Source organism: Pipistrellus hanaki (assembly GCF_964339955.1).
Source record: "Pipistrellus hanaki genome assembly, chromosome: 2".
NCBI lineage: Eukaryota > Metazoa > Chordata > Mammalia > Chiroptera > Vespertilionidae > Pipistrellus > Pipistrellus hanaki.
In genome coordinates this window covers 107,769,493-107,795,669 of record NC_140504.1, presented here as the reverse complement: position 1 = coordinate 107,795,669, position 26,177 = coordinate 107,769,493, and the positions used below count along the sequence as shown (strand labels likewise).

At 42.4% G+C, this 26,177-nt stretch overlaps 1 protein-coding gene across 6 annotated transcripts in view; it reads left to right on the top strand.

The window, feature by feature from the left end:
* Positions 1-255: 255 nt before the first annotated feature.
* Positions 256-26,177, top strand: part of EDAR (ectodysplasin A receptor) — an 88,189-nt gene continuing 62,267 nt past the window's right edge. For 5 of the 6 annotated variants that reach the window (XM_084872483.1, XM_084872482.1, XM_084872481.1 and 2 more), the window contains exons 1-2: positions 256-455; positions 19,662-19,787. In XM_084872483.1, coding sequence (XP_084728609.1) covers positions 19,761-19,787 — 27 coding nt within the window. In that variant the 5' untranslated portion in view covers positions 256-455; positions 19,662-19,760. The remainder of the gene's footprint in view (positions 456-19,661; positions 19,788-26,177) is intronic. The other variant, XM_084872480.1, reaches the window with a different exon arrangement.

Below are 26,177 nucleotides of genomic sequence, written 5' to 3'. Positions count from 1 at the left end.
GACAGAAGCAAGATTGACCCTCACAAAAACAATGATTTTACAGATTCCAACTGCTGTCTCAGAGCAGGAAGCCAAAAGCCAAGGGTGTGTGTGTCCCTGTCCGGGAAGGCTGCAGAGGGGATTAACCTGCAGAGCAAGGCGCCAGCATCGTCAGCGCCGGGAGAGACCTCCAGATGGCGCAGGTGAGTCTGCAGTGAGGGAAAGCCCCTCTCCTCTGCCTTTTCCGAAGTCGCCCGCAGGACGGGAGCAGGCAAGAGTCCCAGGAAGCCCTTTGGAACAGAGGGAAGGTGAGGCTGACAGTGAGAGGTGTCTCATCCTCGGCAGCTCTGTGGGCCGCCAGCACCTGCTTCTGGGAGCACCTGTGCAACCTGGTGGCCCAAAATAAGGCTGTGCTTGGCTTTTTTCACAGACCGTCTTCTGCTTGGATTAGAAACTGACCCTACAACGGCGTTCAGGTAAGCCTTGGTCATTCTCTTTGGTTTCCTAAACTCATAAGCTCTGGATAAGACTGAGGTGTCGTGGGCTGCAAAACAGCCTGAGTGCATTTTTGAAATGCATGTCATATTTGGGTTGCGTTTGAACAAGCTTTCCCAATTACTATATGTCTGAGCTGCTAGTTCTAAGACCTATGATTGTTTCTTTGTTTTCAGGAAAACATCAGAAATCCTGTTTTGCTATTTGGTTAGTGAGCTAATCTCTGTATGTGCTTACCAGGCTTTAAGATTTGGCCACTAGGACAGTGGGTGTCTGCAGAGAGCATGAGAGTGTGTTTCTCAGGTTTGACCTGAGCCTGGTCACGGGAAGGCAAGCAGCAGCTGGGACTTTGGCTGCACCCTGTGCCTACAGTCCCCTCCCCACTGACAAGCTCTGGAAGATTGACCCTCAAAAAAACAATGATTTTACAGAGACATTTCAGCTGTGGTTTTGGCCTCTGTGAGGAAATGGGGAAGGAGGGCTGTATTTCTGATGACTGAGGGTTTCAGTTCCAGCTAAGAGGCTCCTCTAGATGCTCTGAGATATCATGGAGGAGTTTGGGTTCCTGAACAAGAGCACCTCTGATTTCTCAGCATCCTGCAGCAATTGCTCCCACACTGCAAAGGCTGGAGGTGTCAGGGAAAGGACAGAGGCAGCTGGGCGGAGAGGACAGCAGGTGAGGGTTCAAGAGTAAGGTGACTAGATCGTCCCACTTTTGGCGGGACAGTCCAGATTTTTAACAATTTTTCCCACGTCCAATGGCATTTTTAAAAAGTCCTGATTTTTGGAAGGATTGGAAAGATTCTTTCCAAAAATAGGGACTTTTTAAAAACACCGCGGGATGTGGGAAAATCGTTAAAAATCTGGACTGTCCCGCCAAAAGCAGGAAGAGAATCAAGAGGGACAAATAAAGCAGTAGAAGTCCTGTCAGTTGGGGGACTTTGACAGAGATGGCGGGACACATGGCTTTGAGATGACAAGAATGAAGAACAGAGAGAGGAGGGGAGCAAACAGACCAGCCCCTCCACTGCTCTGCGGCCACTACAGTTGTGGCTCTGAGGCTGCACTTTTGAGACACCTCTAGTCAAGAGTGAAACTGCAGCTAATTCCAAACATTAAGGTGGTGAAAAGCCATTCTGGGCTAAAGGAGAAAAGGAGTCAAGGAAAATAATTAAGATACAAAATATTGCTTGCCTGACTTGATGCTCTGAGATTTCTAAGCCATAGCCACTTACAATCTTTAAAGTTACATGTTGACAAAGTCCACCAAAAAGACAGTTACTCTTCAAAACTAGGAAATTTGCATTTGTCCTTATGATGACCCGCCTGTGCCCTTGTCACTGGAGGAGAAGATTGGGGACCCCAGTGATAATCAGCTGGGATCTCTGCTCTGCTCTCTCCCCACCCTCAAGTGAGCCAGACTGTGCTGAATTAACTTGTGACAGCACATTTGTAGGTTAATCCTAGCATGTGTCTTTGGGAGAAAAAAATAAAATTTCCCTGGAATGTTTGATTTTCATTCTCTATGCACTAGTGGGCTTCTAAGAAAATAAACAGGGTTTTCATTTTGTTGACAACACATATTTCAAAGCTCCGAAGTGTCAGGGGTTCACCTTCCTTTCTAAAGGGTCTTTGTGTCCTTTGCTCAAGGAGGTGAAGAGAGACCTCATATTTCCCCCATTTCACAGGGCACAAAACCAAATTAACTCTTTTAACCTGGGAGCACCAAAGTTCCCTAAGTCCCAAAGGAACACGGATGAAAGCTAGATCACCTAGTCTCCTTCCTCGGTTCAAATTGTGGTTTCCAAAAAATAGACTCCATTCCCAAGGAAATGCCCAGAAACTCAGCTTCAAAGATTCAAGAAAACCTGAAGTTCAAACCGTAGCTATACAGGATGGTGTGGAAGCCAGCCTTTGATTGAGTGCTTTGCCCTCAGGCAGTCTCCCTCCTGGGCTTGTTCAGGGTCTGGTCTGCATGCCTCTTAGCAGCTTTCCTCCTGGCCATGTTTCCTCAGCTACCCCAAAGACACCTGCCTGCTCATTCCTTTGATGCTGTTTTAGGCTCTGCAGGTAATTCCAACTTAAGTAGTACCATTAATTAACTTACATTAAGCTCACTTAGCACATTAGATCAATTAGAGACAAAGGCCTCTGAGAGTGCCCCCATCACTGGCAGCCTGGTCCTGCCCTTGAACTCACATACTGTGAAACAGGAGGAGGAAGATAAGCCTATGTCCAGTCGTTTACCTCTCCTCTACACAGTGGAACCTCCTTTCTCTCACTTAATTCCTTCTGGAAGACTGTTTGAAAACAGAATCATTTTCCCCCATTAGAAAGAAAGTAAATTGAATTAACCTGTTCCAGACCCCAAATGATTCCCTGTTTTAATCTTTCTTACATATTATACATGTCTATTGTACTGTTTAATCTATAAGTAAACATTTTAAAAACAAGGACATGAAGTATAAGTGAAAATTAAAGGAAATGTATAATAAAAAGTGAAAATTTAACAATAATTATAAGCAGCAACAAAAAAAAAACTACATGAAAATATTCACAGCATAATATCCTAAGATTTTTAACAGTGGCAAACTGACTCATATTTGCAAACTGACTCTCTCCTCTGTCACCTGAGAGATGTGTGACTGACCATATAGGTATCAGCATGAAAGGGTTGTCAGGTTGAGAAGAGAATTGTTTGAGATGAGAGCTGTTTGAGAAATGAGGTTCCACTGTATTTCAATAGCTCTTGGCAAAGCATTTTCATGCATGTCTTCCTTATTTTTCAAATAAGGAAATTGAGGCTTAGAAAGGTTAAGTGACTTGCCCAAAGCCATATGGCTAATTGTGATGGTGATACCAGTAGTAATTGACATGGGTTCCATGTCTGAAATGCCTCGGCTTCTTGCTGTGTGACTTGTAATTAGAAGGACTAGGACTAGAACCTTGTCTCCTGCCTCAGGCTAACAGTTTGCTTCTGTAAGAACAACCAAAGAAGGTGCTATGACAACCACTAGTTAGAATAGGGTATACAGTATCTCATATTCCCAGAGTTGTGTCAACCAGACCATCACTCTATTTCCTGGCCTCTGGCCGCATCAGAGGCAAGGGCTAAAGAGGAAATGACCATCTCATTTTTGTGAGCCATCCCACTAAAGGTATAACAATAGAAGAAATATTGGAGTGGAGAATATGAAATTGTTTTTGTATATAGTATAAATGTAGTTGAATGTAGGTAATTTCAGGTATTTCGATCTAATATAGTCTAATAACTGAGAAATTTTTCAAATGGCTTTTAGGGTTCAGGCATCCCAATAGCTCCTTGGCCTCTGTTAGTACAAAAACAAATGACACCGGACTGTATTAATTTCTCATCATGGTCTGTCCCAAGACAGTCACAAAGCATTTCCCAAGGGGTGTTAGCTTTATCCAGTCAAAGTTAAAGAAAAAACTTTACCCTGGATCTTGGCAGGAAGGTGGACTATTCATTAGATACTCTATAAGGGAGTCCTTCCCATCCAAGGTATCCTCAGTCCCAGTGTCCTCTCAGGTACATAGTGGGCATTCAATGAAAATATGTCTAATGAATAAATGGAATTATTTTTTAAAAAGGTCACCAGTTTTTGTTTTAATCACACAGTGGGAGAAGGGATTGCCTGGATACCACAGTGCCCTAAGTCAGCAAGCATATTCCAGTTGGCAAAGCTACCTTCTCTAGGAGCAGAGACATGTATTATTTATCAAAGGCTGGGCACCTGAGGATGACAAACACTCTGCTTGGCTGTACAGTGGATCAGACACAAGCTGGGAAGGCTGGAGCTGCTTGCCCTCTGCCCAGGTCTGGAAGTGCCAGAGGCCTGTGCACATAGTAACACACTTAACTAACCAGTAGTTCTTTGCATCCCACTTCTGACAAACCAGATCCCTGTGGAAAATGGGTGGGTGGTAATGAGCCTTGAACAGGGAGCTGTCCCTGCATCCATAGCTGCAGCCTGCCACCCAGCCAGCTCGTCAGCCTGTGCCCCACACATGGCAGGAAGGTGCCTTGGCCTGGGAGTCTCAATGGAATTGGAAAGCAGAGCAGGAGCAGCCATGGCTGTGTTGTTGTTACTAGTAACAGTGAAGCCCAGGGTACAGGCAGCTAAGCTTAGCTGTGGGGTTTCTAGATCCCTTAAGACTGATACATTATATGACACCATTAAATAGCTGGATAGAAGCAACTAAAGGTTGAGCCTAAATACTCACTGAAATAAGATATTAGTCTCCAGAAAATAATAGAGAGATAATTCCACCAACAACACTTTAATCCTAATATAAAGCACTTTCTTAAGACATGAAGAAAGACACAAATCTAGAGTGCAGATAAATAAGGAAAGGTCACAGCTTTGGCAGCTGTCAGGCCATCATTACCAAATCCTTTCTCTCAAAATGTCCATGTTGTCCTATTTCCAATTCCGTATTCCATAAACTTAATGCTCAGGAGAGAGAAGAAAGTAAAAGATTCACATTGATTTTAATATACATTCGTCACCCAGTAGATCTTTCCTGAGCCTCTCCTCCATGGCAGGCCCCGTCCTGTGTTCAGGAACACAGTGGTGCCGCGGTGGTAAGAGAACACACTGGCATACCTGAGCTCACATTCTAGTGTGGAGACATCTCAATATGACTTCAGGAAAATCCAATGTCGTGAATATACAAATTAGTAGGGCAGACGAAGTGCTTGGGGTAAGAGTGAGAAGATATCTTGAGAACATGATATCCTAACAAAACCTAAATGAAGTGAGGGAGTGAGCCGAACAGGAGCCATGGGTAGGGATGAACCTGGGATGTCCCAGCACCAGAAAGGCAGTGTGGCTACAGCACAGGGAAAGGTGGCAAGAACAGAAGATGAGGGAGGAGAACCAGGAGCCAGAACATGCCAGGCTAGAGGCCTTCCATTAAGGATAAGGGAGACAGATAAATCTATACTATATTAACTCAGGGTGGAAGTTCAATGCGATTGTTCATGCCCTGTGTTGTCTGGCGACCATTAGTGCTGTAGCACACCAACTGCTGTATTTGAAACCCACCCTGCTGGCCTCCGCCATAAATCAGATCCCAGGCAGCCTCTTCCTGAGAGGGCTGATTTGGCTGCTGTGCAGAGTGGGGCAGGCAGAGAAATTGGTGGGATGGTGGAACAATCCCTCTCAGTCCAATATCTGTTCTCCTTGCAGTTAACAAGTGGCAATTTTTTCTGAGAAAAAATTTAAAGATTCCAACTTGAAATACATGCTTACATTTTGAAGTCTCAAAGTATAAAGAAAATGCTTGACATTTTTGTAGTCAAACATAGTCTCTTCCTCTTTGCAGCTCTAAGAGGTGCAGCTGGTCAGAGCATTTAAAGAGCCACATCCCCAAAGTGTCCATTTTGATCGAATTTCTTTATTATGAGCAAGAAGTTTTAGGAACAGCTATTTCCAGACATTATTAAGGACTAAATCTTGAAGAAAATGAACCTTGAAGAATTGTCAGAGGTGCCTTTAAGAAAGTGCATTGCATTCCAATATTTTTAGGTTAAGTTTTTTTTTTCTAGGCCAGAGTTAATGTTTGTTATGCAAAAACACAGAACTTCAATCAAAATATTAAACCATAAAACTATTTACCAAGTAAACAAAATCAACCAAACCAATAGAAATTTTCATCCCATCTAACCATGGGTGGGCCTTCCTGCAGTGTCAGGGAGATAATGAGGGAATAAGGACACATATGTAACACCTTAATCTATAAAAAAAAAAAAAAAAAAATTTAATAAATAAATAAGAGGTGCAGCTGAGAGAGGGACAGCAGCCACTGGGAAGAGGAGAGCAGTTGTAAATGGCACGTTAGACCTGCAGAATGTGTGTTTTTGTATTCCTTTATGGGTCTTAAAATTTCCCATCAGTATCATTGAAATTCAGTAGAACATGTTTCAAATTTTAGCTCATTCTCTGAGGGGTTGGGAGAGAGAGATCCATCCCTAAGATATGGGAACACACTGACTTCTCCTGATAGCCTTGGGCAGAGACTGGCCTGTTCCTAGGACCACTGTGATCTGAGCAAGTGTCTTGGTTCCCTGTAGTCACTTAAGCAATTTTGCTCCTCACTTTATGGACAGAGAAAACCAACGCTGGGTTGGATGCTCCATTGCTTTGGTTTTAAGTCAAGTCTAAAAGCAAGAGACCAGACTTGCTGCAAAACTGCTGCTAGTTGATTTCCAGCATGAGGTTTCCACATGAAAATCATTATCCAAACAGACCACACACAGCTCTCTGACTTGACTTCTGAGATTGGCTTGTGTGAGGGAAACAGCGCTTAAGGATATTACTGTGATGATTATCACAGTTGTTGCTTTTGAAGGTAAATATTTATTTTGTGGAGATTGCAAAACCAAGAACAGTAGGATGTTGAGCTTTTTGTGTTTACAGAATAAACAGAATTGAGACTCTAACAAATGTGTTGTCCCTTTCATTCTGTGGAACCGGCCATTCGCCTCCTGCAGCATCAGTCAGGGGCCTCGGTCTGTTGAGCATCCTTCTGCCTGCCCACCTGGTGCGAGTCAGGAGAGCACAGGCTCCCTGAGTGTGGCCTGGAGAATGCTTCTGGAAGGCCCCCCTGGATGTTCTTTCTGTTACACTGGAGAGGCCACTGCGTTTGCTGTAGGCTCATGTTCCCAAATCTTGCTCAAGGTTCTTGCTCTCATGCCCATAATATCAAAAGGAATAGAATAGCCACAGATTCACATATGAACAAAAAGACATGTACATACAAGACAAAAATAACAGCACTTGCCACATCACACTGTACCGAACGTAATCAGTCTCTTCAGGGTGTGTCCTCCACCTGTGCTCTCTGAGGGCAGGAAACGTGTCCAGTCTCTAGCACTTAGCACATGCCTGTCACATAGCAGGTACTCAATAAATATTTATATAAAACAATCTTTATTAGACACTTATTACCTCCAAATATTTTCATTTTGTTTACTCTGCCTAACAGATAGAGATAGTGATGATAGAGGTTATCATCACAGTTTCACAAATGTGTAGGTAAGGCTCAGAGAGGTGAGATGACTTGCCCAGGAACTTTCTCCTGAAGTGGCAGGATCCTGGACCTCAACCTGCTGTCTTTCCATGAGCTCCTTCATATCGGATCTGGGATGAGGTGGGCTATTACAATTATGCTGAATTTATGTTATAACCATTTCAGGGTGGAGCACAATTTCTACCTAGACAGATGTCTAAAACCCAGACATCTTGGAGCTCCCCTAATTCCTCAGGGACCCCTGCCTCCTGGGTCCCAGAGCCTGCACAGGTGTTGTTTGCTGGCATTAGGGCAGAAAACAGAGCCTTCTCTTTCTGTTCCCTCAAGGCCAGGAGCAGCTCCAGCAGCTGCTCTCACAGTGGCAACGTCAGAGTCCCAGGACCAAAGAGGGCCACTTCAACGTCAGGGACCTTTCTTCTCCTCTGATGTTGGGCACAAAGTGTCCACTTGGGGGAGGATAAGAGTGGGGATGGACACAGGAGGCAGCAAAGTCCTGGGAAGGGATCCTGAGGCTGGGCCAGTGTGAAAGGGTGAGAGGAGCTCAGCCTCCAGCATCTGATGGATGTGGTTCCAATTCTGGCTCTCCACATGCCAGAGATGGGACTTTGGACAGTCACTGTTGGGTAGTCTTTTGGTTACTGAGAAAGAGTAATAGTTCTCACCTTGTGGGATTAATGTGCGGATTTAAGCAAGGTGAAGAGGACAGGGAACACTGTAAGCCCTCAGTGCTCCGCATGCCTCATGGACTGAAGTTAATTTCAGCTAGGCCTCTGCTTATCAATCATGCATTTAGGGGGGGAAATGCATTTGCTTTTGTGGAGATGATGTCCATTTGATGTGTTCTTCTTTCCCTCAGGCCACCTGCCTATTTGGCCAGGATCCAGAATACCACCAACACCTTGTAGTTAGGGGGTGGCTACACCAAGAAGGACAGGGCAGTGTCTGTGAGACCCCTGGAGCACAGTGTCTTGTTGCCACTCCCAAAGTGACACCCTACCACATTCTGGCCACACTAGCCTTCATGCTGCTCCTCACATGAGCCGCCAGGTGCTGCATCTTGCTGTTCCTTCTGCCCAGAATGCTCGCACTCTGGTGTCCCTCATTAGGGCGGCCTAATGCGGGGTCCTTTTCCCAGCCTTACAAAGGGTTCAGCGTTTGGAGAAAGGGCCTCAGTAGATATTAAGGAGTCCAAGGACAAAAGATATTTTTGAAAGGCATTGGTGGTCAGAGGAGCTTCAGCTAAAGGAAAGACTCCTACCTTGACCAAGGATCTGCTTTTATTCTAACACAATTTGTCCCAAGGCGAGATGGAAATATACACTTCAAAGGGTAAAGTATCAAAGGATAGAATACAGAAGCATTATCAGTTTGGGGATTAGCCTATAGCTGTTCAGGTGTTTGGCCAACAGGAGGCAATAAAATGCCCTGAGCTGACTGGCAGTTAACAATAACCCTATTCAGGTTTGGGGGAAGTGCCTTAACCATTACCAACAGGTAAATTACATATGTGGCATAACCTTGAAATCCACCCCCCCCCCCCCCAAGTCCCATCAACCTTTTGACAGAACTCTTGTAATTATCACATGCTGGAATTGGTTCTCAGCAGATCTCTATGTTCATTCCCTTGTGATATGGTCACTTGTTTCTGCTAACAAGTGACCATATCACAAAATCGCCTCCTGGCCCCACTTTACATAAAACCCCAGCACCCACCCCAAACCTCTGTGTATAACATCTATCACTAGATGATTTATTATGCACATACTATAACATAAATACCATCATATGTATGTGAGCCTAGACTTGGCAGGGTAACCAACAAATCTTTGTTTAAAAGCATGGATTGCTATGGAGCTCAGAGGCAGGCAAGTCTGTGGAACTGGAGAGGGGGTTTCCTCTTGTGCCAGAGAGCCTCACAGGGAAGTTTCACTTCCCCCTTGCCCCTACTGCCCCAGCAGAGCTCTCAGGATGTGACTCTCAGGAGCTTTCCTGGAATTAATCCATTGTGGATCTGCCTGGAACCAGCAAAGCAAATAGGAAAGATGAGGAAATGAGCTGAGGTTAAAGAACAATTAGGAGACATTGACATAGTTGGGTTTCAGGTTAAGAACACAGAAGTTACCAAGCAATTTGTCCCTCAACCCACATGCCCAACCCAGGGAGTTGCACAGAAGCTGGTGCTATGAAGTGCAAGTGTCCACATTATCCACATATTCACAACAAGCTTTGGAGGCAAGTTATCTTGGCTCTGTCATGGGGGTAGGACTGCAGTCCCTGCCCTACCTGCCTCAAGCCCCCACATGCTCACAGGGTCCCTGCCTCTCCACCTGCTACAAGTCAGAGCTCAGGCATGGTTAGCAGCACATTAGGAAACAGTTCGTGTCAGGTAATCAAAACGAAGAAACTTAATTCAATAGATCAGTAATCCAGAGGAGAGCAGGGTAGAGGGAACCACAGCTTCTTCTTCTTAAACACACCTAAATTGCTTTTACCTGTTGACTATTGTTGCCTAAGTTCTGCAGGAGTCCTCCTCTGGTCTTTCGTTTTACCATTTTTATCCTTCACAATTAATCTAACCCTGGGAGGGGAAATACGAGAGGCTTTCCTTCCAAAACTGTGTGTGATACCATTACTTAATTTGCAGGTATTGAACCAACCTTGCATCCCAGGAACAAATCCCACTTGACCATGTTTTATAATCTATTTGATATATTGCTTAATTTGGTTTGCTAATATTTTGTTGAGGTTTTGTTTTGTTTTTTTGTTTTTTTCATCTATGTTCATCAGTGATATTGGTCTATAATTTTTTTTTTTAATGTCTTTATCTGGTTTTGGAATCAGAGTAATTCTGGCCTCAAAAAATAATCTTGGGAAACTTGCCACCTCTTGAGTATTTTTTGAATAGTTTGGGAAGGATAAATGTTAATTCTTCTTTGACTCTTTGGTAAAATTTACCTGTAAAGCATCCAGTCCAAGACTTTTGTTTGTTGGGAGGTTTGTTTGTTTTTTATTACTGATTTGATTTTCTTAGAGGTAATTGGTCTGTTCAGATTTTCTATTTCTTCTTGATTCAGTCTTGGAATATTGTATGTTTCTAGGAATTTATGTATTTCTTCCAGATCATCCAATTGTTGGCATTTAATTGATCATAATATTTTCTTATAATCCTTAGTATTTCTGTGGTATCAGTTGTTACTTCCTTTCATTTCTGATTTTATTTATTTTGGCCCTTTCTCTTTGTTTCTTGATGAATCTGGTTAAAGGTTTATTAATCTTGTTTATCTTTTCAAAGGTTTGATGGATCTTTTGCACTGTATTATTTTTTAGACTCTATTTTGTTTATTTCTTCTCTGATCTTTATTATTTCTTTACTTCTACTCACTTTGGGCTTTGTTGGTTGTTCTTTGACAAATTCTTTAAGTGTAAGGTTAGATTTTTTATTTGAGATTTGGTGTTAAGACTGTATTACTATAAATTTCCCTCTTAGGACTGATTTCATTGTGTTCTATAGAATTTGGAACATTGTGTTTTCATTTTTACTTACCTTAAGTCGTTTTTTGATTTATTCCTTAATATCATTGTTAGCTCATTCATTGTTTAGTAACATGTTATTTAGCCTCCATATGTTTGTGTGTTTTTCAGTATTTTTATTATAATAGATTTCTAGTTTTTACCACTGGTCAGAGAAGATGCTTGATATGATTTCAATTATTTTAAATTTGTTGACATTTGTTTTGTGACCTAGTATGTGGTCTATCCTAGAAAATATTCCTTGTGTACTTGAAAATAATGTATATTCTGCTGCTTTAAATGCTCTAAAAATATCAATTAAATCCACCTGATCTAATGTGTCATTTAAGGCCACTGATTTCATGTTGATTTTCTGTCTGGAAGATCTATCCATTGATGTCAATGATGTGTTAAATTCTCCTCGTATAACTATATTACTGTCTATCTCTCCCTTTATATCCATCACTATTTACTTTATATATATTTAGATGTTCTGTTGGGTGCATAAATGTTTACTAGGATTTTTTTCCTCTTGTCAGATCGATCCTTTTATCATTAGTAATGTTCTTTTTTGTCTCTGATATAGATTTGTTTTAAAGTCTATTTTGTCAGATACCCCAGCTTTTTTCCCCCTTTCCATTTGCATTAAATCTTTTTCCATCCCTTTACTTTTAATCTGTGTGTATCTTTCATTCTGAGGTGGGTCTGTTTTCTTATCCATTCATCTACACTGTTTTTTATTAGGACACTTAATATATTTATATTTAATTCATTTAAAGTGATTATTGATAGGTATTGCTATTTCATTATACATATTTATGTGTGTGTGTTTTTTAAACATTTCTTTAGTGCTGGTTTGGTGGTCATGAAATTTGGGGGGGAGGGGACTTGTGTGTGAGAATCTCTTTATTTCTCCTTTAATTTTAAATGAGAGCCTTGCTGGGTAGAGTAATAATCTTGGTTTTAGGTCCTTGTTTTTCATCACTTTAAATATTTCATGCCCATCCCTTTTGTCCTGAGAAGTTTCTGTTGAGAAATCAGCTGAAAGTCTTATGAGAGCTCCCTTGCTTTTCTCTTGGTGCTTTTAGGATTGTCTCTTTTTCTTTAATCTGTGGCATTTTAATCATGAAGTGACTTTGTGAAGGCCTCTTTGGGTTTATCTTGTTTGTGACTCTCTGTGCTTCCTAGCCTTGTATTTTTATCTCCTTTACAAAGTTAGGAAAGTTTTTAGTTATTATTTTTTCAAATAAGTTTTCAATCTCTTGCTCTCTCTTCTCCTTCTGTTACCCCTATGATCTGAATGTTATGCTTGGTGCTATCTCAGAAGTCCCTTAAACTATCCTCATATTTTAAAATTATATTTTTCCTGCTGTTCTGATTGATATTTTTTGCCACCTGTCTTCCAAATCACTGAGTTGATCCTCTGTTTAATTTAATTTGCTGTTGATTCTTTCTAGTGTATTTTCCATTTCAGTTATTCTATTCTTCATTTCCAACTGGTTCTTTTTTATGGTTTCTATGTCCTTTTTATGCTTACTATATATCTTTTTGTTTGTTTGTTAATCCTCATCCGAGCATATTTTTCCATTGATTTCTGAGAGAGTAAAAGGGAGGGAGAGAGATAGAATGAGAGAAATATCAATGTGAAAGAGACACATCAATTGGTTGCCTCCCACATGCCGACCAGGGCCTGAGATTGAGCCTGCAATCAAGGTGTATGCCCTTTATTAGAAGTGAACCTGGGACGCTTCAGTCCATGGGCCAACACTCTATCCACTGAGTCAAACTGGGTAGAGCTATATCTTTTTTAATCCTCACCCAATAATATGTCTTCATTGCCGAGACCGGTTTGGCTCAATGGATAGAGCGTCGGCATGGGGACTGAAGGGTCCTGGGTTCGATTCCAGTCAAGGGCATGTACCTTGGTTGCAGGCATATCCCCAGTAGGGGGTGTGCAAGAGGCAGCTGATTGATGACACTCTCTCATCGATCTTTCTCTCTATCTCTCTCCCTTCCTCTCTGTACAAAATCAATAAAATATATTAAAAAAATATATATGTTTTCATTGATTTTTTTTTTTTTTTTTTTTTTTTAGAGAGAGAAACATCGATGTGAGAAACTCTGATTGGTTGCCTCATATATGTGCCCTAACTGGGGATCAAACCCAAAATCTAGGTATGTGCCCTGACTGGAAATTAAACCTGCAACCTTCTGGTGTATGGGACAATTCCTCACCTAACTGAGCCACCAACCCAAGCCTGCTTGCTTACTATCTCTTTGTTGAAGTTGTTACTACGTTCCTTGAGCATCTCTATAACCAGTGTTTAGAACTCTAGCTGGTTACCTCCATTGTGTTTAGTTGTTTTTTTTCTGGAGATCTCTCCTGTTCTTTCATTTGGGACATGTTTTCTTTTGTCTCATCATTTTGGCTGCATTTCTTTGTTTGTTTATATGCAATCGGTAGATCTGTTACATCTCTCAGTTGTGGCAGGGTGGCTTTATGTAGTAGGTGTCCTGTGGGACCCAGTAGTACAGTTTCCCTGATCATCTGAACTGTGTGCTCCAGGACTGTCCCTGTGTGGGTTTTGTGTGCCCTCCTGTTGTAGTTGAGCCTTGATTGCTGTTAGCATGTCAGTTGACCTTCATGCTAACTAACTGTGAGGATTGGCCATGACCAGAGTGTATGAGCACCTGTATGTGGGCTGAACCCATGGAGTAGGGAGGCAGGGGCATCTGCTCACTCACAGGGGCCCAAGATGCCCTTGAGCACTAGAAAGTGGCTGTGACAAGTGCAGGCCTGTGGATTTCCCCTCAAGATTGAGCTGCTGCAGGGACAGAGTTGATGGCTGCTGTTCTGTCAGCACCACACTCCCACCCCCACCAGCCCTTGAGGAACTATCCAGCCTTTACTGGCCTGTTTTTACAAAAGATAGAAAAGCAGCCTTATAAACACACAGCAAAGCATCCTCATAGGAAATACTTCGGACTTGCAACACAGGTTATTGTGTTCTGGGCATGCCCAGCCCAGAAAGCGCTAGAAGAAAATTCAAGAAGGCAAAGGGTCTGGTGAGGGAGGGTATGTAGGGGGCGGGGGGGGCGGGGATGTTAAAATATGTACACAGATAATTTAATTTAAAAAAATTTAAAAAAAAAAGGCAAAGGGGAGAATCTAGCTAGCCAGAGTAGGGCAGATAGAGGAAGAGGCACAGGTAGAGCATCCCCTGTGGGAGCCAGCCTGAGGCCACTTTTGCTCACCTCCTTTCTGGGTCTCCGCATCTGCTTTCTGGGCCACTGGCCATTAACAAATCAAATGGTGTTGTTTGTCTTTCAAATTAGCCAGTAAGTTCTCACTCTAGTTCAATCACCACCACAGCAACAAGGGAGAGTACAGAAACCCCATCAATCTCCATCAGACAATGGGCACTGGGCTTGCCAAAGCTTGGCATTCCTGGGAGACATCCTGTTGTGAATCAAGGTACAGTCTCTCTTCTAGGAGGCTGCCTCAGCCTGACCCGGCCCTACCCCAGCACTCCCATAGCCTGGCAAGGTTGAAAGGGGCAGTAGCTGGAATGTGAGCTTGGAGTCCAGCCAGAAGGGTTGGGTGGATGCCTGAGGGGCTGCGAGAAAGGAATGAGGACCATAGCATGACTCCATGTGCTTGGCTGGGGGACCACACCACCCGGTGCCCTGCTCCCTCTGTGTTTGATTTCATTGTCATTGTCTACTTTAAACCCTCAGCTTCTCAAGAACTGGGGTCAGCATGTCTATTTAAGTTCTATGGAGCAGAACATAGATGTCTCACTGGGGTGTGGCTGAAATAGCAGAGGACTCAAGGGACCCCAAAACATAGCCACTTAAAACAGACCTGTACTTGCCGAAACCGGTTTGGCTCAATGGATAGAGTGTCGGCTTGGGGACTGAAGGGTCCCGGGTTCGATTCCGGTCAAGGGCATGTACCTTGGTTGCGGGCATATCCCCAGTAGGGGTGTGCAAGAGGCAGCTGATCGATGACTCTCTCTCATCGATGTTTCTAACTCTCTATCTCTCTCCCTTCCTCTCTGTAAAAAATCAATAAAATATATATTTTAAAAAAAACAAACAAACAAAAAAAAACAGACCTGTACTGTCTCAGACAATGTTTGCTGGTTAGGATCTGGGAGTGGCTCAACTGGTGGTTCTGGCTAAGTCTCAGGAACTGCACCATCTGTAGGCTTGACTAGGGCTGCAAGAAGGCTCACTGTCCTGGCTGCTAATCAGAGGCAGTTCCCCACCAAGGAAACCCCTCCAGAGACTGCAGTGGGGTCCCCAATTGGGCAGCTGAGTGATGTGAGAAAGCAGGAAACTCCAGGGTCATTTCTGACCTGTCTCTGTCGCTGCCCACAGTCACTTCTGCTTCTGTCTATTTGTTAAGAGTGAGTCACCAAAACCAGCCCATATTCACAGGGAGGGAAACAAGGCTCAACCTTTTAAAGGTCATGTCAAAGAATTTGTATAACATTTTAATTTCTGTCACATTGCCAAATAATTTGTTTCATATTTCAACCACCACACTTGATTTAACTTCCATACAACTCTGGGCAAATCACTTCAAATCTGTAGTTCCCAGTCTCTCCTTCTGTAAAATGAGAATTGATCAGATATCCAGGAGCCTCCCATCAGCCCTCACGCCCTATCACTCATCCATGTACAAAACATGTACTCTAGCTATCTTCTGGATTCCTGACTTCACACTGGCAAGCCTAGAGAGCTTCTTAAAAATACTGGTGCCTGAAACCCACCCAAGAAACCTAGTTTTAATTAGTCTGGGGCAGAGCCCAGGAATTTTATAGTATTTAAAAACTCCCCCAATTAAAATCTTGAACTTTGATGAGCACGTAAATCACCTGAAGATCTGGTTAAACTGCAGATTTGATGCTGTGGGGTGAGTGGGGCCCCAGATCTCACACTTCTAAGGAACTCCCCTGTGAGGCGATGTGTTCTAGGAACTACACTGGGACTAGCAAGTTTTAATTGCTGGGGGAAAGGTGCAGAGATATGCAGATAATTTTTATCCTCAAAGAGCAAAGAATCTGCTGGAAAGGGGAAGAGCAACCCAAGACCTAAGTGCCCAACATGTGGCCAGAACCAGAAGTTCCAGGAGCGGAGCTGAGCTGAGGTGGTGAAGGGCATCAACGTTACCTGCTGAGTCCCACCTGCACTGTGGTTTCCCCACCACAAAGATTATTCCCTTCTATTCTGTCACCAACACAGCAGGCTAGAGCAGGAAGTCCAGGGCCTTCCATGATCTTCAGAAGTCTTTCACTAATTCATTTTACTGAACAGTAGTTATTTTCATGGGAAAAGAAAAGTATTAGCAAATCTATGATTCATATTTGTTCAAGTTTTATAATATACTAGAGGCCTGGTGCACAAATTCATGCACAAGTGGGGTTCTATCAGTGTTGCCTGCAGGGGATTGAGCCAAAACCAGCAGCCCAACACCACCTGCCGCTCCTGCCTGCTGCTCCTGCTTCTCATCCTGGCCTGCTGTTGCACCAGCCTCAGGCCCATGCCCAGTCAGTCCTGATTGAGAGAGAGGCTCACACCCCCACAGAAGGCTCACTGTCCTGGCTGCTAATCGGAGGCAGGACTACGTTTTTATGAAAATTGAAGCTTTTGGTTTTTTGAGGCCCACATACACTATATCTTGGTTATTTGGCCCATGTTAGCCTTTGAACCAACCCTGTCTCCTGGGCTCATTGCTCTGGGTGGGCTGTCCACACTCCCAGACCACCTGGCTCCTGGGAACCTGTCCAGGTTTCTCCACACATTGCCCTGCCCTTTGCTCAGGATACACAAAGTGATGTCAAGACCCTCCTCACTTCATAGCTCAGCCACTGAAGCAGACTCCAAGTTGAATTCCTGGCTTCCAGGCTCTCTTCACTCTAACTTTATACACCATTGGCAGATTAATGTTCCCGAAATATCACCTTCGTCCTGTCATTGGTTTCAAACACCTCCTGGATTCTCATGTCCTAAACAAAGTGCTTCTCAGGTTCTAGTGAGCAACACCTAGAGTCCTGTGCCAATGTCAATCCTGACTCAGCGGGTATGACATGGGGCCTGAGATGCAGGATGGAGCTAGGGTGAGCTCTAGGCTGGCCATCTAAGGTACCCTACAATGTTGACTGGTTTAACCCCACCCATCCTTACTGTCACGCGGCAGCACAAGCTCTCTGAGTCAGACTCTGCACATAGCTGCATAGCATAGCCGGCAGCACGGCTCAGCTGTGACACCAGCCTTTGCCCTGTCCCTCCATTAACAATTCTCCTACTTTTCTTCTTCTTTGTTTAAAGTCTAGTCAGTCTTGTGACCCAGATCAAACCCTAGTTCTCCCTGAAGCCTTCTTTGGCTGCTGCCATTAAGTCCCTGCACGACTTTGGTCTCCGCTGTTCCTTTGCTCTTAGTCACACACTACCTGGCATTGTTGTCACCATTTTTTACCTATTTCTGCCTTTCCAGCTAGTTACTAAAGCCCAGGGACTGTGGCTTACTCATCTTTACTTCTTTTGTATTTCTTGCAGCACTGAAATGGTGCTGTGCACTTATTAGGCACTAAATGAATATTTTTTTCTTTAAACTACTCAACATAAGATTCCTGTACTTAATCAGAAATCTGAGAAAGAAAAGGAATACAGCGCCATTTTGTAAGCTCACCAAACTGCATTATAACTGCTTCTGCAGGAACATCGTTTTCTAGGGGTCTCTCCACTCGTGAGTGCACGGGGCACTCCTCTGCGACGGGCACTGGGCTGTGGGCTCTCTGTCCCCATAGAACCGCTCTCACAGGCCTTAGACTTCCTGTCTCGCGGGTCTCCATCTCCTGTCTCTATGACTTGCTGCTCTCAGGAACATTGTTATATGAAGAGGATTTTATTGTGGCGGGCTCTCACTTTCCATTTTTTTTTTTAAATCCACTATGAAACCCTCAAACAAAAGAAATACACAGTCTAGTTTTACCCAGTAGATTGTGTCATCGGAAGCTTTGAAGGAAAGGGGAAAATAAATTAGTTTATGAAGTAAAACTGAAGCAATTAAAGGATCAAACTCACCTTAAATTTTTCTACAAAGACACACTTTCCGTGCATGGACAGCACCCAGTTCTTTTTAACTTTTATAGCCGCCCTGTTTTGGCAGAAAAAGTCAGGAAGTTGCTTGTTGCACACAAGACTCTTATAAACCTCTTTGATTAAAAAAAAAAAAAAAAAAAAAAAAAAAGATGAAAAGACAAGCAAGAAACACATAAACACTAACTTTAAAGACCTGAGAGCAGCAGGCCTCCCCTTTCCTCTGCTCTTGTTCTCAACCTGCAGACCCTCAAACTGTTTCCCAAGTGCATCCACTGCAGCCTCAGGGGGAACAAGAAAAGAAAATTCTAGCCTTTGATAGTCTTCATTTTGTTTTCTGGTTTTCTCTGTGAAATATAAGCACATGACTGATTATCCCAGGGACTAGATCTTAAAAGTACAAGATTGGCTGGCGTCCAGGACAAACCCCGGTGAGGGGCCTGCTCTTCTCCCCGCTTTGGCTTGGAGCACCATGTTTGTGGAGCTGTCCTGCTTCGCCACTTAGCCAAGGACATGGCTCCTGCAGCCAGTGCCCTCTGTTCCAAGGAGGCCAGTCCTGCCTCCGGGGCCAGCTCCTGGACTTCCTCAAGTGGAACTTCACACAGAGCTCAAAAGAAGCACAAGCGTGAACCCTTTCACCCTACTCCACAAGGAGTGCCAACCCGGCTGACCCTCATTTTCTCAGGAACCTGGTAACGAAATGTGGTAGCTGAGGTGTTTGGGAGGAAGTAGAGTGGTAGAACTCTCTTATAACTGGTGTCTTGGCATTGCCTTTAGGAAGGAGCCCAAGGTATGGCTGAGGTCACATGCTCCATGCTCTGGCCCACATTACCACATAGCGGCCCAGGGAGACACCACACAATGGGGTTTCCTGTGGGCTCAACCTGTGATGGGCCCCACTACGCTTCTTAAAGTTTCTGATTGCCTAAGGCCATGCCTTGCAAATCCCTCACCCACAGCCCATGTGTTCATTGTATAGATGATCCAATAAAAATATTAATAATAGAAATAACAAAGACAGAACTTAAGCAGTTAATAAAATGCTACAGGATACATTTTTTTGAGTGCCTGAAATTTAATATGAGATGAATGAGGGATAAAAAAAAGACCTGGAGAACATGATTGCTTCAAAGTCAGTCTGATCTAAACACTTTGATATGCTAATGGCATAAACTGCAGTAGATGCAAGGATATGGTGATGTCAGATGCTTTAATTGTGCATATTAAGAGCCTAGTTGGAAAGTAGAAGGTGTCGCTCACAGATAAGGGAACTGGGCCTGAATTTTATAACCTAATTTAATTAGCACTGATCTGAGGTTGCTAGTACCTGGTTTTTCCAGTTTTCAGGAAATATATCTTTGCCTGAGGGGTAAGGGAGTACAGAAGGGAAAGGTGGATGGAGGGCAGATGCAGGGAGGGGTGGGGGTGGGCTGTAAGACATGAAAGGCTCCAATATTGAATTTCATCTGCGATGTGATCAAACCTCAGGCCTTCCTCTCTTCACCTGCCAATAGTGCACAGAGAGCCACACCTCTCCTACATCAAACATTCAATTACCATAAACCCAGGGAAGGCCAAAGGAGACTTTCAACTGCAGCAGTCACTGAAGGAGAATGAAAGACGTGCACAGACTCCCAAAGGTAAGGGGGAAATACCCAAACCCTCTAAAGCCTTTGACGCTCCAGAGGAGAACATCCTTGCAGGGGAAAGCCTTCTGAGGATCTTCCTGTGTTTGCAATTTCTTCTTTTTAATTGATTTTAGAAAGAGAGGGAAAGAGAGAGAAAAGTAGATTTCTTGTCTCACTTATTTATGCATTCATTGGTTTATTCTTGTATGTCCCCCGACCAGGGTTCGAACCCGCAACTTTGGTTTATTGGAACAACGCTCCAACTGAGCTATCTGGCCAGGGTGCAGTTTCTTTCTCTCACTACAACGCCTATATCTGGGAACAACTGGGACATATATAATCATGAAAAGATATAACTCTGACACTTGGGGTCTCAGATCTGCCTTCCCATACACATAAAAACACATCTTCTGGTTTAGTGGGACAATTTTTAAATGTTTGAGGGAATGTTAAATAAAAGAAAGTTTTTAGGAAATTAGTGTAAAATAAGTAGGTTGTGTTATTGAACATAAAGAGCCTTAGGTTATTAAAAATGTATTTTTAATATTAAGCTAAACTTTATAGGATTAATTAGAATGCACAAGTTATTTTTTATTCGAAATGTGCAGTTAAATATGTCTTGTCATACTACATGGTTGGTGGAATTTCTTCCAAATGCGATGTACCTGTAGTTGTCTGGAGCCTCATTTGATGAGGAAGGACCGCGTCTCTTGGCAGAAGCCCACCTGTGGGTCTGGCCATCACTGAGTGAGCAGTGAGCTTTACCTAACACAAGCCAGTGGCAAAGCTAGGGTTTTGTAAGCTCTCATATGGATTTATCTTCAGCACTTCTACCCTAGTATTGGTTTGCTACTTGCTGTTCTATTTTGCTCACAGAAATCTGGATCTTTAAGTAGGAGTCTCTTAGCTGTCAAAAATTATCCTCATTGCAGACACTTGTTACCATGGTTTTCTCTTAGTTAGAATAATAACTTTATTGCCCATATTTTGGGTTTTGTTTTCAGTGCTGGAAGCATGGACAGCTCCAGGACTTCATTCCTTTTTGTACAGTGGAATGTGTGGGGTTGCTGTTGAGCTATGTGTAAAACAAAAGGTCTGTGATTTGGTCTAGACTCACATGGCCTGGGGCATGCTTCTGGCTCTAGAATATTTGAGAGATGGGAGGTATCTGAAAGACTATCTTCTGTCTATTGCAGTTACCACTAGCCACATATGTCTTTACATTTACATTAATTAAAGTTAATTAATATTTAAAAACTCAGCTCCTCAGTCTCACTAGCCATGTTTGAAGTGCTCAGCAGCCTTACATGGATACTGACCATTGTATTGGACAGCACCTGGCTCAGCCACTTAACCTTAAGGCTAGGAAAATGACCTGAAATACAAGTGCAGTGCTGGCCAGCACTGGAGCTGGGCTGCCTGGTTCATCATTAGTCTCATTAGTCTCATGGTTCATCATTAGTCTCATGGTTCATCATTAGTCTCATCTTTTCTGCCAACTCACCCTGCCCTCCTTCTTGTCACATCTCTCCAGAGAGTGGCAGAACTGACAGGAAGAAAGGTCCTCATCTGCAGGTTGCAGGTCAGGGCAAGGCATTTCCATGAGACCCCGAGCCTGGGAATTGCCCCAGATTGGTCATAACATTCAGAAAAGGCCCAGGCTCATTCTTCGCTGAAATCCTCTCATGACTGTTTTGCATCCTGACTGTGTGACGGTAGACACTGACTGTGTGGGAGATATCTTACTTTAATTTTGCAAGATGAGACCACTGGAGTAAAGAGAACATGAGATCTTTCTGTATTATTTCTCACAGTTGCATGTAGATCTATTGTACAATTATCTCAAAACAAAAAGGTTAATTATTTTTAAATGTCCTTTTGTATTCCTTAAAATTCAAATCATTTTAAAGTTAATGTCTGTTCTGGGTACCTTGGTACCAGAATGCAAACTGACTTTAAAGCAAATTGAATTTTTTTCTTATTGTTCCCATGAATTTTAATTTTCTAGATTTGTTTTCTTTTCTTTTTTTAAAAAATATATTTTATTGCTTTTTTACAGAGAGAAAGGGTGAGAGATAGAGAGCTTGAAACGTCAATGAGAGAGAAACATCGACCAGCTGCCTCTTGCACACCCCCTACTGGGGATGTGCCCGCAACCAAGGTACATGCCCTTGACCGGAATCGAACCTGGGACCTTTCAGTCCGCAGACCGACGCTCTACCACTGAGCCAAACTGGTTTCGGCTAATTTTCTAGATTTGGAGTTCAATAAAGATCTTTATGCTTACAGTAGCCATTTTACATTTGCCCAGAATTTAAAGTAAGAATGCACAGTATAAACTTTGGGATTCAGTTTGCCAAACTGTCAGGCGTCTCTGTTGTCAGACGTGCACACGGCTCACCCGAGGCTGGGAAGCACGGCCAGGCTGCGGCCTCGAGGCCTGGACACAGCCCTGTCGGTGACAGCAATTGATCTTCACAGACGTGCAGGGCACAGGGTTTATTCCATTCACTAGACTGTTGCTGTTGAAGTCACTACGTAGCAAGAGGTAAGATATAATGGGCAAACCCTTTCCTTAGCATCTCTATGTGCCTGTCTTTGGTTTTCTTACCTAGAACAGCACTTGTATTATTTGTCATCTTAACATAACTACTAAAGAGCAAGGATCTTTTAATGTATGCTTTTCTTTCCATGGGAGTCTCGTGGACCAAATAGTAGTGTGTTTGGCTTTGAGAAGTGTGTGTGCTAACTATCGTCATGTGGTGTGATGGGCATTGGGAAGAATGCTGGCCTTGGTGGGAAGTTCTTGGTTGGAGTACCTTTTTCATCATTTATTGGTTGTGTGAACTTAGACAATTGATCTAACCTCTTTAATCCTTGACTTCTTTATCTGTAAGACTGGCACAACAAAGCTCAGCTATTTTATGAGATTTCATGAGAGGAACTTCAGTTAACCTGTTAACCGGGGAATTTCCTTTTTAATTACACAACATATAATGGGCACGTACTCTTTCACTAGGATGTGTCAGTACGTCACGCCCCGAGTATGTAATTTCATATTATTATTATTTGTTATTTATACTTAAAATAAATGAAAAGACTATGAAATATATATTTTTTGTTTATTTATATATAAAGCAGAAAGGGAAATACAAAATTACAAACAAATAGAAAAGAATAGCAACAAAACAATGGAAACATCAAATTAAAAAATTATAAATTTTACAAACAATTATAAATATTACAAAAAATAAATATTTTTTATTTCGATACACAATAAAAAATATTAAAAAGTTAACAATTACAGAATAAACAAAAGCACACAAATAAAATAGAAATATTGAGTTTAAAAAATAGATGTAAAAATTCAAAACTCAACTTCCATGTGATATATTTTAAAACAATTGTTGATACATAGTGCTACCTTACAATCCGGACACCAGTATGTAGATTCTTTCCTAACACCTTTTTTGTAGCAAACTCGGCATTTCCTGGATGTAGTTTTTTCCTATATCGCTTTTCATTTGTTCTGGAAAATGCCTTTCAACTAAGCGTGATGGTTTAGATGTAGAGCTGCTTGTTGATGTCTTTGGGTGGGTTTTCACTATGTTGTTATCTACCAATTTCTCTACACACTCTATCAAAAAGTGTAATCGATCCAAATGACCTTTATCTTTTTTGTATATAATATATGCATTGAAGCAGCACATATCAATTAATCGAAGAAAAAATTTTCTTATAAAATTTTTTACCCTATTACAGGCAGCCGTGTAGGCCACCATAACTCCATCTCCCAAATCTACGCCCCCCAAGAATTATAATTCTTGTTATAATCAGGACAACATTCGGTTTTTCTTGCCTTCTTCCTCTCTTTTCAATCATTGTCTTTTTGTCATTATGAATAGAATTGAGCATCAATGTCTTTTTTATCCTTCCATTTTAAAACCATAAGTTTGTCTTTGAATCTTACTATATGTTCATTTTTCTGTAATTTTTTTGTTTTTATTTCACTGGGGATTCCGACTCTGTTTATCCTCATTGTTCCAACAATGTCTATATTGTTTTGACACAAGAGTTCAGCCAAATGAATTGATGTATAGAAATTATCTAAGTAAATCCTATACCCTTAATTCAGTAAGTCATGTGTTAACTCCAAAACAATTCTTGTTGTACACGTCCAGCACTCTCACTAGCGATATTATACTGATTCCCTCCGTGTCTTAAGTTCATGTCAAGACATGTATGGATGACTAATACCTTTGTTGTTCAGAAATGTATGTCCCATCAGTTTCAGGGCGCAACATATATTTCAAGGACGTATTCATATGTCCTACCCATACCCGATATTGTTTACGTTTGACGTATTTATACGTCCCGCTCGGTTAACAGGTTTAATGTGGTGAAACGTGAGCGACTTGCCCGAGTGGCAGTGTAGGCAGCACCATCCCTGCTTCCTGAAACGCCAGGCAGGGATGCCCGGGAGTGTTCCACACCCTGGCCCATGACAGACTTCATTTTCCCACTTGCATTTCTTTGTAGATTTCCCTTCTGTGCTTAACAGGGTCTACACAGGGAGAGACAAAATCTCTCCAAAATTTTATACAAACTGTTTTACTCTGGGAAAGGACATTGGGATTCATGACTCCCTCCTTGGTTTCCCTGGGGTTTTCTTGCAAACATCAACTTGGAAAAGAAAGTGTTTCATCCCTTGTCCTTCTAACACTGGACCACTCAGTGTAGCCTCGGCCCTACACTCCAGCTGCAGAGGTGCCGCAGCAGGTCAAATACTGGTCTCATTTCTGACCTCTCCCATGAGGCCCTATAAATCCCTGCCACCCACCTAAAGCTGACTTGAGCCTAGGGCCCCTTACAAGAAATTGAGTTCACTTTGACCACAGAGCTTCAGAGAAAAAACAAAAACAAACAAACAAAAAAACAAAAAAAACAGAAAAAAAACAATTATAGCACTTTCTATCATAAACATTTAATACATCTATGTGTTTTAGAATTTCCATAACCAAAAAAGCAGTTCCATCTTTATTCTTTCATTACAAACCACGTTCATTTTTCTCTCTGGGACTCCAAATTTTAGTCAGGAGTCAACAGAATTCCAAAATGATGGCAGTTCTGCAGAATCTGCCCCTTGCCGGTCAGGAGAGGCTCAGAGGGAGGGGCTGCCAGGTGGCCCACCTCTCCTGCAACTATGGATCTTCGGCCCAACAATTTGGCCCTTATTTTAAGGGAAGAGTTAGAGTGCTTACACTGAGTGATTTAAATACATAGTTATATTAATTATAATATTAGAATAAACTTGAATGTCCAGTCCTAGAGAATGGATTAAATAGTCTTGGCACATCCATATGGTAGACTACTTTGTAGCCATGATCCTGAAGACTATTTGTAGACAAAGAAAGGTGTATATAAAGTTATTAAGCAAAGCAAATGCAAAAGTGTGTATACCAAATGTATAATAGAAGGAAATATATCAAAATTTCAATAATGTTTCTGAATGATAAGACTACAGTGATTTTTTTTTTAAATACACATTTATTGACTTCAGAGAAGGAAGAGGGAGAGAGAGTAGAAACCTCAGTGATGAGAATCACTGATTGGCTGCATCCTGCATGCCCCCCACTGGGGATTGAGCCTGCAACCTGGGCATGTGCCCTGACTGGGAATCAAACCCTGACCTCTTGGTTCATAGGTCAACACTCAACCTCTGAGCCACACAGACAGGCTACAGGAAGTTTTTAAGTTTCTTCTTTATATTTTTATATATTTGAAAACTTTCTATAATTAGTATATACTGTTTTTACAGTCAGAAAAATTATGAAAAAAAATCATAATTTTTTTCTGAGGCTAAATAATGAGGTCACCATCCACTTTTTTTGTTTGTTTGTTTGGTGAGGGGGCAGTGGAGACAGAATTGTGTACTGGTTCCTCGTGTTCCCTCCCTTCCAGAAGTTCTAGAAAATACTCATACTTGATGGTCTGGTTTTGAATATTTCTGAGATCTAGTGTTTCAGAGGGGTACTTTGGTCCATAAAGGCTCTCACCATCAAGATCATCTTATGAACTCAGCCCATTCTCCACTAAAATCTCTAAGGTTCTGAGCACCTATGTTTTGTTCAGTCTCCTAGGAAAATATCAAGTCAGCTCTTGAAATCATCATAGTTAGAACCTTGTGGAATTGTTGACTATAGTGCTCTAATTTTTCAAATGAGACACTGTACCCAGAGAGACCCCGTGATTGCCTAAGATGAACAGACTGAGCCAGGAGGGTAACCCACCTACCTGACTCCGGACTGTTGGCACTCGATCAGCTCCTCCATGAGCTATGAGCTGCCTGCAATCCTAGCTGGTAGTTAGGGCACCGGTCCTTCCTCCCTGAAGGAACTATTT